Raw genomic sequence first — 15144 nt, 5'->3', positions numbered from 1 at the left:
TCTCTATATGGCTGCCAAGACTCCTGCTGAGGTCTGAGATATCTATACTGTACAGCCAGTTTATTTATTGCCATCAAATAAACAAACTCTCCTCTAGGGAAGCTCATAAATTAACAAGCTAATGTCCTTATTTTTAAGTTAATATTCCTATTTTTGAAAGTATCTTATAAGCTATCCTCTTAGGGGTTCCTAAGATCATTTAGCAAAAATAATCCAATAAAATATCCTAAGATGCTGAGTAGCTTAACTCATTCTCAATAGCTGTCTAATAGAAATCATTAAGAATGGGTAAAGTACACCCATGTGTAACACACCAACCATCAAATGAGTTTCTATAGAGAAGAATGGAAGCCTAATTCTGCACTGACTTATATCCCCAAGAGCAATTAATGGCATTGCCTGCAGTGCAGTTCAGTAAAGAACTTGGCTCTAGAAATAAAAATCAAATGACAGGCAGAGTAAACTTGATTTGCTGTGCACTTCCTTCTCCCTGTGGTGATTTTACAGTATATGCTGGTGGTAAGATGATTTAAGTGTTGACAAAGCTGGAATTAAGATGTTCACCAGCTTAGTTCAAAGCACTTGACATGCGGAAAACAACATTAACAATGCCACTGTTTAGGTGGCTTTGTACGTGAGTGAAATAGTGCAGTACCCAGAATTGCTGGTACCAGTTGAGTGTTAGTAAGTGTTTCACCTGCCATTTCATTAATGCCTGCACAGATCACTTAGCCTTCCATTTTTTATTTTAGAGATGTTACAAGCAGGCATGACAGGCACCCACATGTGTGCACACCCATTTGTTTGTCTGATGTCCAATTTACAGCTCATTTGAGTCAATTGGAGGATTCTTGTTGACTTTTATGAGCTTTGCATCAGGTCTTAAGTAGACAGCCATCTTAGCCATCAAGCTGAGTGTAGTTTTCAAATATAATTCATATTAACACATTTATGAACTAGTTGCTCTTGGAAGATAAAACTGACAGGTGACTGGGCTGTTGTTTTTCATGTGCACTTACAGCAAGAACTGCCCTGTCTCTTTCGACCAAGTCTGCTAGCTTATCCAAAAGATGGCCTCTTTCTGATGCATCCATTCTCCTCCAGACTGAACCAAGAGAAAAAGCAAGGCGAGCTGCTCTCACTGCTTTGTCTGTATCAACCTGTTAAGAAGAAAAAAAGCAAAGGCATTGAGGTAAGAAACAGTAAAAGGCTCACAAAATTTGCTTGATCACATGATGGGTTTTGGAATCGTGATTAATACTGTCCAAGAGTGCTATTCTGGACCTGTTCCTTTGATGCATTTATACATGTTTGCCCATTCAGGGGATGCATTACCTTGTCAGCTTCCTGGATCTCACAGATCTGCTCTCCTGTGGCTGGATTGTATACTGGGAATATTCTCCCACTCTCAGAATTTTGCCACTCATTATTGATGAAAATCTAGAAAAGGAAGAAAAGCCATCAACAATCTTGCATGCACAAACAGAAGTGTTTAACAACTCCTGGGAAAAAAATGCAGATTCTAACACAAGAGTTGAAACTTATTTATGCCTGTGAAAAGTAGAGTTTTCAAGAGTTCAGGCTAAAGGTCAGCCCCTCATGTCTTTCTGTATTCTGTGGCAGTGTCACTATAGAAGAAACATCAAACTCTAACTTACATGGTTGCCATTCAAATTTGCTTCAAAAACCATAACATATAAACTCAAAATAGAACTACCTATATCAGAGAAACAGCCTTGAAAACTGCTGGAGACAAGACAAGGATTTGGAGTAATCACTCAGTTCAGTAAGTAAACATTTGGTCACTGATACAACGCAGTCATGCTGAATAATCTCAAACATCACAGTTCCTCAATACACAGTTGATTATGGCTACAGTGATGGCTTGCAGCACAGAATTACCTTGCTTATCTGCTTGGAACAATGGAAATTGTTAAATTCACTCTCTATTGACATCATTTTAATTGTCATGGGCAAGCTTAATTTGAATTTTAATGGTGCTGACAAGAGCTGTCTTAAGAGAGGTAATGAGTTTATTTAAAGTAGATTTTTTTACTGGTAGCTGCATATGTGCCAGTTATTTTCTTTTGAATGACTTTCAGGAACAGGATGCAATTATTTATTAGCAAACATGAAAAAGGTCACCCCAGGAAATGGCCGAGTGAAAGGTTTTCCACGTATTCAGACTTTTTCTGTCCTTGAAATCTTTCTAAGAACTAAAGTGTTCAAAAAGTCCAGGCACCATACAGATTCCTTGGAGTTGAGGTATCAATACTCTTTCATTGTATTCCATGAAATACACCCTTAAATGTGTAAGGGGAGGTTCTGGCCTCATTGAAATGCATGGGAATTTTACCACTAACTTCACTGGAGGCAGGAGTGAATTTCTATCTATATCTTTCTATCTGTCTCTACATAGAAAGAATGTTTACCACCCTGTTTTGCATGAGGGATTACATTGTGTTTATAGAGACAGGGACCTTTCTCTGGCTAAAGCAAAGTCCCATGCCCCATACAGATCCTGTGAGTGTGGATGAGTTGACAGCAAAGGGAAACCCTTTGAAAGATTCAGGAGACTCAGCTCCAATCAGAGATACTCAGGTTATAGAAACTGGCATATCTTTTTAGATCATGGCTATGGAACAAATTAAATATTGGTCCAGTTTCCCCACAAAATGCTGGGACAAAAAACTGTCCCATTGATCGGGCAGACTAAACATCACATGCTGGGTATTTAAGGAAAGAGGATCACCAAAGCTTTAACATACCTGTAAAGAAAGAAGGAAACAAGTAGATAGCTAGTCATAAATTGATGAGGACAAAGTGAACTGCGAAAAGCCCCAACTAATGGAGCAAAAAAAGCAGCCAAGAGAAAATACAGTCAGAAAGCTCAAGATGAACAGTTGCAACACCAAAGGGCATGAAGCAGCCATAAAAAAAAAAAAAAAGACCATGGTAAGGACACTTTAAAATGCCTCTGTATTTTAAAGAAAGCAAAGAAATTGCATGCAATTTGCACGTGAAGGCAAAGATGGGTCTACAGATTTTTCTGTTATCAGACATGAGCTTGCTCAACCTATTCTCCAAGCCAAATAGAAGTCATGTAGCTGTGTTCTTCTCAGCAGGGCTTATTAGCTCAGGCTGAGTGCCACACTAACTGCAGTGACACAGCTTCTGGTTCAGAGCTGACTAGTGTCCGGCTGTCAGGACACGGGCAGAACGAATTTGTGCCTGCCTGGAAAAGAGCCTGGCAATGTAACAGTTTTGCACAGAGCCAACAATTACATGTGCTTTTACTTTTATGGTTGTTTCTGTTGTATTTCCTCATCTTTCCTGTGCCTCTAGCCTCAGCCACTTTGCTGTGTGCCCTTCCATCCATTCAGAGTCTGTCCTTTCTTTAGCCCTGCTCCCCTCCTTCTGTTTTGGTTTTCAGAGGTAGCTGCACCCAGGACCTTCCACACCATTACCCATCTATCACTTTCTTTGTACACTGTATTTATCTTGAACCTGTTCATGTTCTTGGACTGTAAGGTCTGTGGGTGGTATCTTCCTGCTCAGTGATTACACTGCTCTGCAAACCAAAGTACTGGTCCCCATTAGGACATCTTGGAGCTAACCCAGCCAAAGGAAAATAAAGAAAGAATCACCAGTATGATTTCTAGTGACTAATACCATAAGCCAAAATCCTCTAGTGTATCATTGTCACTTTTTAAACTGTAAGTGAAACCAGGAAACTCTGAGATCTTTGACCTTTCTGGAAGGATTTTAGTGTCATGCTTTTGGTGAAGTTAACTCCAGGCCCAGAGCATGTGTGGGTGTGCTGAGGGAGGGAAAGGGAGAAAAGCTTCAGGAGCAGATGGCCAAAGGGGATGTAAGGATGTTTGTTTTAGGTTACAGTATGTACATAAAAACGTAGGTTCCTTGCGTGATCTGTCTTGAAAGAATAAACCAGGTTGAGTATAAGAACTTGAGAAGTGGTGGCAACTGCAATTGAGTACTCTTCTCTTATAGAAGTGGTCTGTTCTTTTTAAAAAAGATTAAAAAATGTTAACTACGTTCTGCTGGGATGAACACCTATCATCAGGTTTGCTAATACACAGGATGTGTTTGTTCTAAAAATACATTTAATGAGAGGACTAAAATAATGCCTTGGAATTACAAAGGAGTGTTGCAATTCAAGTTGACTGGAACTACAAAGTGTATTATTTTATCAAACACTGTGTTTATCCCACAGATCTAGAAAACGAACAGTTAACAGATATTTCAGATAGGACATGGGAAGAATCTATTTGGCATAAAGCTAGAGTTGAAGGCAAGAAAAATTGCTACTGTTAATGGTTAATGTTAGTTTCTTCCTGTTCCACTTTCTATAAACAAGGTATTGCCTATACAAGCTCATTACTGTAAACTGAGCACATTTAAATTGGCAGTAAAATCAGAGTATTTACTCCAGTGCACAAATAAAGTACCTAGTCCCATGTTTTGGAATGGTTTCAAGTCTTGAAATCCAGCAGCTGGCGGCTTTACAAGCAAAACCTTACACTTAAATAATTCACTTTTGAAAGTTTTAGGTGTTCTGTGTCAGGTAGTACCATGCAGCAAATATTCCTACCACCAAGACGCAGATTCTTTTGCAATAAATTTGCATTCACAGGGGCTTTTATAACTCTTCCAGCACTACTGACTCCAATGGCTGTTGATTAAATGTATATATCCTGTACATTTAATCTGACTTTCATTATGGCCACTTCGTAAATATGCCATGGAATGGACAAGCGATGACACATTGCAAGAACAAGGAATCCCTGCAAAGCCTCAAATTGGGTTTTTTTCTGCCTTATTTATAGTGGCCATGGTAAAGGCTACCTCTAAATCAGGGAGAATATTTGACAGCAAATGTTCCTCTCTGTGGATTATATATAACCCATCCTAAACACCACATGAAAAAGGGGTAACCCTATTAAAAAAGAAGGGCTTGCTTCCATGTAAATCATGCTACAAATTGGACAACACCCAGTGAGTTCATTGTTCAACCTCAATTGCAAAGGCTATTCACATTTACTGTTCCCCTGGAATCAATGTTAATTAAGGCTGACTGGGGCTATAAATCAGCCTTTGGTTTTTACAACTTAATTCAGCATTAAGCATATATATGTAAATAAAAGGTAACTGATTAACCACTCGAGTTTTCCAGGAGTTACTGAGGTAATTTGTTTTTGTTTGAGTCCTAATGTTACCTTTTGTGATTTGCAGTAAGGAAAAGTATATTGTATGTCATGTATTTGTTATGTGGTATTGTGAGTAGTTAAATAATCTGGCCAGTTGGGCACTGTCAACAAAACTGTGTCAAAATGGAAAGAGAAGAAGGGAACACTTGAGAAATCTTGGAGCATACAAACATTTAGTTTGCCATCTACTCTCAGTAGAGCCAATAACTGCAGTAATGCCATAGCAGGAAGAGAGAAGGCAAACCTTCCTGGTGTCCCTGTCAGTACAGTGATTTGGTCAAGTACAAACCCAACCGGCAAAACAGAGAATGCCTCTTGTAAGTGAGGAATCTCACTGTAGTTGGTGTACAGTGGTCTAAGAAGGAAATGAGATGCTCTTTGTTCCCCAGCAATGCTGTCTAAGGTAACAGGCAGAACAGGGCAGCAGCTAAGGCAGTGGGTGGGTGAGGTGTGTATGTGTGCAGGATGGGAAGTTCCAACCAGGCATCACCACGTAGCAGGTGCGGTTGGAAGCTCCTGGTTGCCCCTGTGAACGTGCCCTTAAGCATCATCATTCTCATGAGATCCTAACCTAAAGGTGTCTTGATAATTTCTGCTCCTTTCCCAAGTGAAAGATGGAGAGGACATGGCATTTTCTTAAAAATACAGGCACATCCCTCTGGCACTGACAATAACCTCTTCCTCACACACACTTGTTCTCACAGACCTTTTCATAGAATGTTACAAGAAAATGCTCCCACCATGTATTTGCTAGGTTCAAATTCTGCCCATGGTCTATTATATACAGCTGCTGTTGTGACTGAGTTTCATATGACTAATCAAGGAAGCAATCTGACCCATCCTACAGGGCACAGGACTGTTCAGTGCCTTTGAGATACTGCATCACACAAAAAGTACGCAAAGAAAAAGCAAAATCAAAGTTACCATGTAAAAATTCAAGTTACCTTGAGCCCCTGCTGACATGTAGTTGGAAGGAAATCATATACTGCATTTTGCATAAGATCTGCATTTCAAAAGCATTATGCACTGAGTTCAGTAGCATTTTTGGATGCCCATCAGTTTTGAAACCAAGCCAAGAGTAAATGTTTTTAGCATAAAGCAAAGCAAATTACGCTTTGCAAATAAACAGCTACAGTACCTTGTTTAAATGACCATCTGTCCCAGCTGGCTTAATAATACTTAACAACTTCATGTTCATTTCAAACCATACAGGTAATAGGAGTGATAAATATTCGAAGAGAAAGGGACATGTACAAAACTAGGCTGAATCTAATCTGCAATGCAGTAGTAGCAAAATTTAGAATAGGGAGAAAATGGGTAGGATTTTGTGTTTTCATCACTAGTTACCACTGAGGAAGTACTAAACAACTACCAACCGATTTAATTAATAAATTAAAATACAGCACAGAACTAATACCTCCTTTGCAGCTCTTACTTGAACGAGATTTGGTTTCGTGGCACTGCAGATTGCCACTAATACTCACCCAGGGGCTAGCCCTGGATTTGGAAAATGGCACTGATTTTTCTCTCACTGGGGATTCCTGCGTGCGCACTGCCTCACTTTATATCATCCTCTCTTAAAACATACAGAAAAAAAGTAATCTGTGCTCCTGTAACTGGTAAAAGCAATCAACACAGGTGGCAACAATGTAACTTTTCATTTCCTTTCTTGAAAATGTTCTCAAATGATGTGCGAGTGAAATGATGATCTACATTCTTAATTCAATACTGCCTCGTGGTGATGTCATGAGCCATTCTCTTCAGGCTCCCCAGCTGTCCAAGTAGGAACTTGGGCTGTAGGACAGACAGTGGCCTCGCGCTCAGCTCTTTGGAGGTGGAATTATTTTCCCATGGATTTAATAAACAAGGGTTTTGTGCTGTTGCAGCTACACAAATGGTTTTTTGGTACAGGAAGAGGATTTTAACATCCAAATAATAATGGCTTTCCACAGGAGATTTGGTTCTGGATGAATGGAGGAAGGAATAGGAATTTCCTAACTCAATTGATTTAGTAGCTGGTTATAGTTTCATTCCATCAAAGATCTTTTTTTCATATGTGACTTTTTCCTTAGAGAGCTTTTGACATTAAATCTACACGGATGGGGGAGGGGGCATCAGATGCCAAAGTACTTTATAAAAGAATCACAGCTGTTCAGCCCTCAGCATCTTCTCAGAGCTGGAGGCATTAAGAAACACATAATGACACTTTTTTTGGTGTGGGGGACAAGCAACAATTTTAGAGGCATGCAAAAAATCCAGCAGCAGCATTTCCCTTGGTAAATACTGCATAACATCACAGATACCGGGCACCTGTACCTCAGTCTGGTCAGGAAATTTCATATCCTTTCCCATCTCGGCAACTTCATTTCCTCTCCTTTGGAAATATTTCAAGAGTCCTAATGATTAGTGTGATTGTAAGGGAATGAAGTAGATGGGATTGCCAATCAGAGGTGCAGCTTGTTTATTTTCTCAAGCTTTGTTTTCCTTCACTTTTATGGCTGTCTTGATACAACAAATCTCACATTCTAGCCAGAGCGTGTAGTAGGGCACTCCTGGGAGTGACTGGAAACCAACAGCTGGCTATGGAATCAGTGAAAAACCTGGTTTATATCTAGGCATTATGAAAGCAAAAGGCAACCCCAGCAGACTGATTGCTGACTGGCCAGCGATTCATCAGCAGTGCTGTTTGGTTTTATTTTAAGAAGGGGATTGTTCAAGTGAACAGCAAGAGTTACTGCTCATTGCTTGCAGTTCACAAGTCATGAGTAATGGGCCACAGACTTTGATGCCAATCTCCCCAGACATCTCAGTGCAGAAGATGTTTCTCCTGCTTCTCACTGGGCAGTGCCAATGACTGCATCCCATGCAAACGATACACTTACATAAATCAGAGCAGACTGGCTTGAGCATGCAAGAAGAAATGGTTATCATGTCCTTCATTATAGTTACCATAGAGCAGCATTAGTCCTGCAGAAGTTACCCAGATTTTGGTTCTTGTAATAAGGTGCCTTTCAACTGTGAAGGAAATGTAATTAAGAGTTAACAGTGAACCACCCATACATGAGTAATGCTGTACTGAGCAAGCAAGCTGCTGCGGATGGAGCTGGTTTTCAGCCACTAGAGGTCCAATCCCACCCCAAGGAAAATAAAAGGAAAAATCCAACTGGTTTCAGTGGGAGCTGAGTTGAGCCCCAGCACATGAAAAGAAAGCAGTGGCAACAGCCAACAGAGGGATGTTTGTACTGGGGGACAAAGCTGTTTTGCTGGAAACTTGACACCCGCTCTACAGCCTGTACAGCCTGTGAGGTCTGTGAGGGCCAAACAACCCCAGAACATGTTGATTTTTAGTTTTCTTCTTTGGCTGCTGGGGGAGTGTCCTGACCCCTTCCCTCTCCTCACCACAAACCTCCCCCATCTGCCAAAAACCCCCCAAAGATTTGAAAAGGAAGAGCCCTTTTCTAAAGCTGTGTTTGGGGGTGTTTGGGTTTTAATTCATTTGGACCTCAAATTTTGACCTAGGGGCCTGGAGGATAATGCCATGGCTTTTAGACATGGTCTGTCATAAATGGGGATTTCCTTCACAAACCAAAGCTTGAAAGTTCACTTAAGAAATCTAGAGTCCAAACTTCAGCCTGTACTCAGAGGGTTGGAGAATTCTGAACATTTACAAGCATACTACAGCAGGAGGATAAAAAAGTGGAATTGGAAATAAAATGCACAAGCAGTGAATGAGGCTGCTCTGGTTTGCTGTCAGCACAGCAGTACGTTGAAATCTAGTAGAATTGCATTTATGCAACTTGAGTCTTGTGCCAAGGGTACACGTCTGGATGAGAAGACTGGAGTGTTCAGCTTCTCTGGATGTAAATTCCAAGTAGCAAGGCCTGTGCCAAGACTACTGAAATCAAAAACAGTCCTTGACATCAGTGGACTTTGGGTCAGAAGCCAAGTATTTAAAATAGGTGACTACATCAAGATCTCAGTGACATTTCCACATGTGCAAATGAAGTCAGACTTCAGCGTGACAGACATAAGCTGGAGGAGGATTCATATGATCTAGCACCTAACGGCAGCATCTAATGCAGACCTCAGTCTCTTCCCAGCCCCTGTGGAGTGGGAGAAGGAGCAGCATCTCCCTCGGGGCATGACCTGCCACCTCCAGCGTACTCAGTCACCCCCTCCCTGTAAGGGCTTGTCTGGCCCACTCATCTAGGCACCTTGTTTGGGTGCTTTTTAAAGGCAGACAGAGTGAGCCCCTGCTGAGCCAGCTCAGAGCTGGTGGAGGTCTGAGGAATGGTGCGACTGGGAGGAAAAGATGGGGGAATCCAGCATCTCTGAGCAGCAAATGGAATTGGAGAAAGGGCTTGAAACCTTCTGTCAGTCTGCTGTGAAAGTGGAATGTAACATGATTTTTTCTCCCCTATGTCCCAAATCCCTCACACCAAATGTTTGACCTGCCTGTCTTCCTGTCTTAATTAGTCTTCTGTCTTTCTGGGAGCTGGGTCTGTTCTTTTGCAAATGGCAGCACATCAGACAGGGAAACCTGTCCTGTTTATTTTCTAAGCTGTAGGGGGCACCCATTTGAAAAAACTCCCAACTTATCTAAACGTTTTTGTTTGTATGATTTTGAATTAGGAAGTGTGAGTAATTAGTTAAGAAGATTAAATAAGCCTTAACAACATGTAGTAGCATGCTTACTTCCCTCCCCCAGCCCCCAAAATATTTCCTGCGCAAAACCCAGGCTGCCAAACTGTGATGATACCCTTTTCTATTTCAGTTTCTCACTGTGCCACATGCTGATACAGCATCCGTTATTTTATTCAGTCTCATTAAAAGGGATTAAATTTATTTCTGGTCGTTCAAGAAAATTAAAGAGAAGAAACTTCACATTGTATTGCCTGTTGAACTATACCCGCCACAAACGTTTTACTCCTTTTGGCTGCCTTATTAAACCTGTGGGAAGAAACTTCACTTACAACACATAAAAGCTTTCCTCAAAGTAACTTCTACCTTTTTTCAGTTAATGAAGAATTTATCTGCTGTTAGTAGCACAATACAGGAGCAATAACCCTTTCCCGTAGCCTGGGTAGTATTTCATGTATTCCTAAGGAACTAAGCTCCTAAGCTTTACTTATCCTTTCACTTGTGGGACTCTCTTTAATTGCTGGAGAAGAACATTTACTGTCTTGCTTAACTGCATCAGAAAACATTTGTGTCTGAAGCCAGAATGATTAAAGATTAAGTACGTTCTACATTTCCACTAATGACAAAGAAAAGCCATCACTGAATGACTTGGGTAAGGATGGCAGTGCTTTTTTATGAAGTTTTTTTATGATCCTTGATGTCACTGCAACTTAAAAGAAGAAATAATGAAAGATTTCTAAAAATCCATCCCATCAGGAGTGCAGAGGAGGGAGTATTTGTTTACAGAATCAATTATTGGGCTGTCACTGGCTTTAATGAAGTTGTGGCTGGTAAGAACTTGATCCTGGAAACCCTTCCACTCGTTTGAAATGATGGGAATGAGGAGGGGTTTGCACAAACAAAACTAGTCTTGGTCTGTATAGTTTTCCTGTGTTTTGCATTGTTTGTGCATTGCAAATCTTGTGTGCTCGCTATGTGACATAAAACAGCGTGATCTATTTATTTGTACATGTTCTGCCATTTAAAAGTATCTAGCAGATCATCACTTGTAGGTAACTGCCATTTTAAATGTTTAGCGCCAAAGAGCAAGTCATTACTTAGAAATTAGCTATGCTGCATAAGTAAATACTACTAAGATTTCAGACACAGGCAACACAGAAAAATACAATGGACAAATCTATTTTGACTTAAAAGCTCTGTCTGAGAAAATTACCTTATAACTACACATGAGAAATTGCTGGAATGTCAGCTTCATTTGCAGTGGCCCCTTATGGCCTGATCACCCTCCCTGGCACGATAAATCACTGGCAAGAGCCTTACCTTAACACGTTTGATCTCAGCTCAGCAAGACTTGGTTTTGATGTGAAGAACTCCAGATCTTTTAGGTCAGAGACAAATAGCAGAGCCACTGACCTGCAAAGTGCTAACTCTATATTGGACACAAGTGAGCAGCCTTAGGCTCCTGGAAAGTTTGCCCTAACTTCTGCTTTGCATCCTCAATATCTTCAAATATTACTGTTAGCATGTTTTGCTAAATGATGCCACTGACATTTCTTTTCCTGTCATTCTACACGTACAGAATCCACAAGAAATCAAACAAATACATAAGCATGCAGTATGAGAAGCGTTATCTTGGATAAACTCTTAGAATTATCTGCACTTCAGGTGACATGGAATAAAACTCAGTATTTTTCGGCTTATTTCATTTACATAAATGGTTTGCACTGGGCCCTTTTCTACCTAGACCATGCTTACTAATATCATAAATGATATTCACCAATATGCTTATTAAGGTGACTGAAAGTGCCTGTTATGTACATGTCTGTTCATACAGAAATTCAAACTATCCCTAAAAAAATTATTTAAACAAAATCCAGTTTGTGACTGGATTTTCAAAGTCTGAATTTTCACAAAGACCAGGTTTTGTGGCAACTCAGTTTTGCAGCCTTGGTTTGAAACTATTCCTTATTGTTCTGGTTAAACAGTCACTTATCTCTATGATAGTAAGCAGGAGTGTTAGTCTACCAGAAAATTGGATGTTCTTAATGGGCTTTGGGAGAGAATAGCTTTGCATCATCAGCATTAAGTTAAATCACATTAAGTACCCACTTACAACATAGGGATTACCACTTATGACATCTGTGGTGAAAGCCTTTAAAACAAATTGTTGTGTTTGTTAGAAGAAGCTGTGAGATAACAATCCCCAGAAGTCTGATTTATAAACCCTTTTTGCTCTTCAAGAAGATGCAAAGGAGCCCAAAACCTCTCCTCTCTTTCAATGCTGCAATGAAATCTCTCAGGCTCGAACTTCCTTTCAGCAAAAAGCCTTAGGAAATACTGATTTATTTACTTTAGAATATTCTTCTGGAGAGGAAACCTTTAGCTGGATTCCCTTTCCTCAGAGTTCAGTTCTGATTTCTCCTCCAGTTCTTTCTGTTGATAAGCCATTGCCTTTACATATACAAAACTGGAATGGGTCATTCCACTTTTTATTATTCATAAGGCTGATTGGGGAGAACTGAGCTTAAGCTGTCAAAGTATCCTGCTGTGCTTGGATACCTGACAAATTTACACCCCAAAGTACACTGTGGTGCTAAGACTAAAATTGGATGTGAAGTGTTCTTGCAAGGGCTGATTACAGTCCTAAGCAAATAAAACACTTCAGGGTACAGCAAAATAATGCCAATATTTAATAGAGTTGAGCATTTTTATAAGATTGGCAAGCTATTCTGTAGAGAGATGTAGGCCTGCATGAAAAATGAACTCTTCTATTTACCTTTAAACAGAAGCAGACTAATAACTTTTGAGTGTGTAAATTAAAAACATGACCCTCAACTTTTGCCAAACATGCAGCATTAAAAACATGGACTAAGGCAAAAACAAAACATAACTATACAGAGATTTCCTTAAATAAGCAAAGGAGGTTATAAGTCTTGTCAATAAAAAGCCTTTCTTAAAAACCAAATGCTCATATATGCAAGTCCTGGGATCCACTTACTCCCACACTTTCCTTTAAAATTCATGTTTCTTTTCCCCTTTCTAACCAAATTCCCTTTTTCTCTGCTGGAACCCCTTGTAATGATACCAGAATGTGGGCAAACCTCATTAGTCTCCCTGCTGTTTACAAGACAGGATTTATGCTCAGTGTACTGAACACAATGACACATGATCACTAAATGGCTAAAATCACCATCGAGACTTTAATCTGAGAGATTTTTCACCCAGACATTGCAAATACTATTGGCACGTAAAGGTATAAAAACCAATATTAATTACAGAGAACATATGTCACCCAATGCCCAGCTTTCTGTGAGGAGTATACCAATAACTAGCCGTTTGTGAAGGTTAATTTCATGCAACCTCTGGCAGTTATCCGGTATAAGGTATGTCGCCAATTCAATCCATTAAGTAATAACTAAATTCTCATGGGACCTCGCTGAAGTCAAATGTTGTTATTCCAGGTTCACTGCTTTTAGTCTCCCTGAAGACCATTTAGGCAAACAGCTGGAAGAGCTGACTACAAAGGTTCCCAGTCACAGGGAACCACTCTAGGAAAGCAGGTAAAGGCTTCTAAGCAGGAAATAAGTTATCAAGGATTTGTCCTGTTGCTCCCTCAAAAACAGAAATAAACTGAGACAAAGAGCAAGAACATGAACACACTTGTGGTTCACCTAGAATCCAAACTGTCTTGGCTGATGGGAGGAAAAGCTGTGCTGCACCAGTCTCTGGGCATGTTCTGCACTGGGTTCCTGGTTGTTATCTAAATAGCAAGGCCTTCTCTATGTTAGAGCGCCTTCCTAAAACAGAACCTTTGAAAAGTGAATAGAAATAGAAACAGTAACAGAGACAACAACCAGGACTTCCAATACCATCACTGCACTGCACCAATGGAAAAACTCCTATCAGAAACATACAGAGGGGAACAACACTGCAGATTCCAGTTGCATTTGAACTCATTGTGCAAATCTTCCAGCAAGGAGAGCACTGCCTCCCAGGCAACATCTGAGGGAATAACAGCAGAGACATCTGATAAAGTGGCACAAAGAGAGTAAAGAGCACAAAGAAAGGGATCTTTTAATCTATACTGTGTGCATGTATAGGTGGGTGCACAGAAAAGTGTGCAATGAATACCATACAAAATTGTAGACATGCACCCATGTGTAGACACTGGCTCTGAAATTCATCTGTATTTCAATTTCACAGAATAGTATGTACAGAAAAAGAGGGCTTATCTTCTAGTTGTCTGGCTGGTTTAGCAAGAGATCCTGCCTCTGACACTGACCTACTGCCTGAGTTAGTCATGGTTACACTCTCACAAATTTAAACTCCCCCATCTGTGAAGGAGCCTTGTAACCAGTTTTACAGTGAGACTGAAATCAATTAATGCTTGCTAAAAGCTTCGATAGAAGGAGCAGACTATTAACACTTGTAGTTGAGTGATGCTAGCTAAAAATGTCTTTAGTAATGTAGCAAATGGATTTTAAAGTCTCTGTCAAAGGGTTGGACCACCAAAACTAAGTCATCATCAGCACAGCTAACCCATTTTGTGTTAGTCAGTATCACAATTTCAGACGGACAAGTGAAAAAGCAGAGCTTGATTCTCATCTCCAGCAAAACAGCATCACATAGACATCACAAAAGACAGAAGAGGCCATTAAGTAGCTGTGGTAACGAAAGTGTGATAAGGACAAAAAGAGGAAGACCAGCAAAACAGCAAGCAATGACGGAAAAGGGGGTGAAGGCTTAGCCAGACATCCTCAGAAACACACGTGCATGTTTCCCAAAGTTGGTGCAGGCCATTCCAGTACAGGACTGCTGCCACCACACATCACAACTGAAGAAATGAGACAATAAAAACAGAAAACAGCCCTTGATTTGGAAAGGCAGGTGGTAATTTCTTGGCAATCTCTAACTACTCGAGAATAAACTTCAACTATTTCTGTTATGGCTGAAAAAACCCACTTAAGCAAGTGTAAAATGTGTATGTTATGGTACACTGGTAAGTTTTGAAAACACCCAGTGGAATCAGGACACTGCTTTTAGGCGTGATGCAAATAACATTTAAAATAAACTCTAAATATGTTTCCAAAACCAAAATGAAGTGGTTCCATAAAAGGAAAAATAAATAGATCTATGTATCCAACTGGCAATTACATAAATGCCTTCTCAAATCAATTTCAGAGTGTAAAGAAGTATTAAAGCCAGTTTAAAACTTAATTTCTATTTTAAGGACTTTTTACACTCACAGAGTGGTAAATAAGAGTGAGGTTCAATG

The 15144-nt window shown here is 40.1% G+C and overlaps 1 protein-coding gene across 2 annotated transcripts in view; it reads right to left on the bottom strand.

The window, feature by feature from the left end:
- ALDH1A2 (aldehyde dehydrogenase 1 family member A2) overlaps positions 1 to 15144 on the bottom strand; it is a gene marked incomplete at both ends in the record, with an annotated part of 52504 nt that overhangs the window by 27352 nt on the left and 10008 nt on the right. For both annotated transcript variants that reach the window (XM_080625974.1, XM_080625975.1), the window contains 2 exons: positions 1020 to 1160; positions 1336 to 1440. In XM_080625974.1, coding sequence (XP_080482100.1) covers positions 1020 to 1160; positions 1336 to 1440 — 246 coding nt within the window. The remainder of the gene's footprint in view (positions 1 to 1019; positions 1161 to 1335; positions 1441 to 15144) is intronic.

This window comes from Psittacula echo (genome assembly GCF_963264785.1).
Source record: "Psittacula echo genome assembly, chromosome: 10".
Lineage (NCBI taxonomy): Eukaryota > Metazoa > Chordata > Aves > Psittaciformes > Psittacidae > Psittacula > Psittacula echo.
Note: the sequence above shows the minus strand (reverse complement) of the source record. Positions and strands in the feature narration are given on the sequence as shown.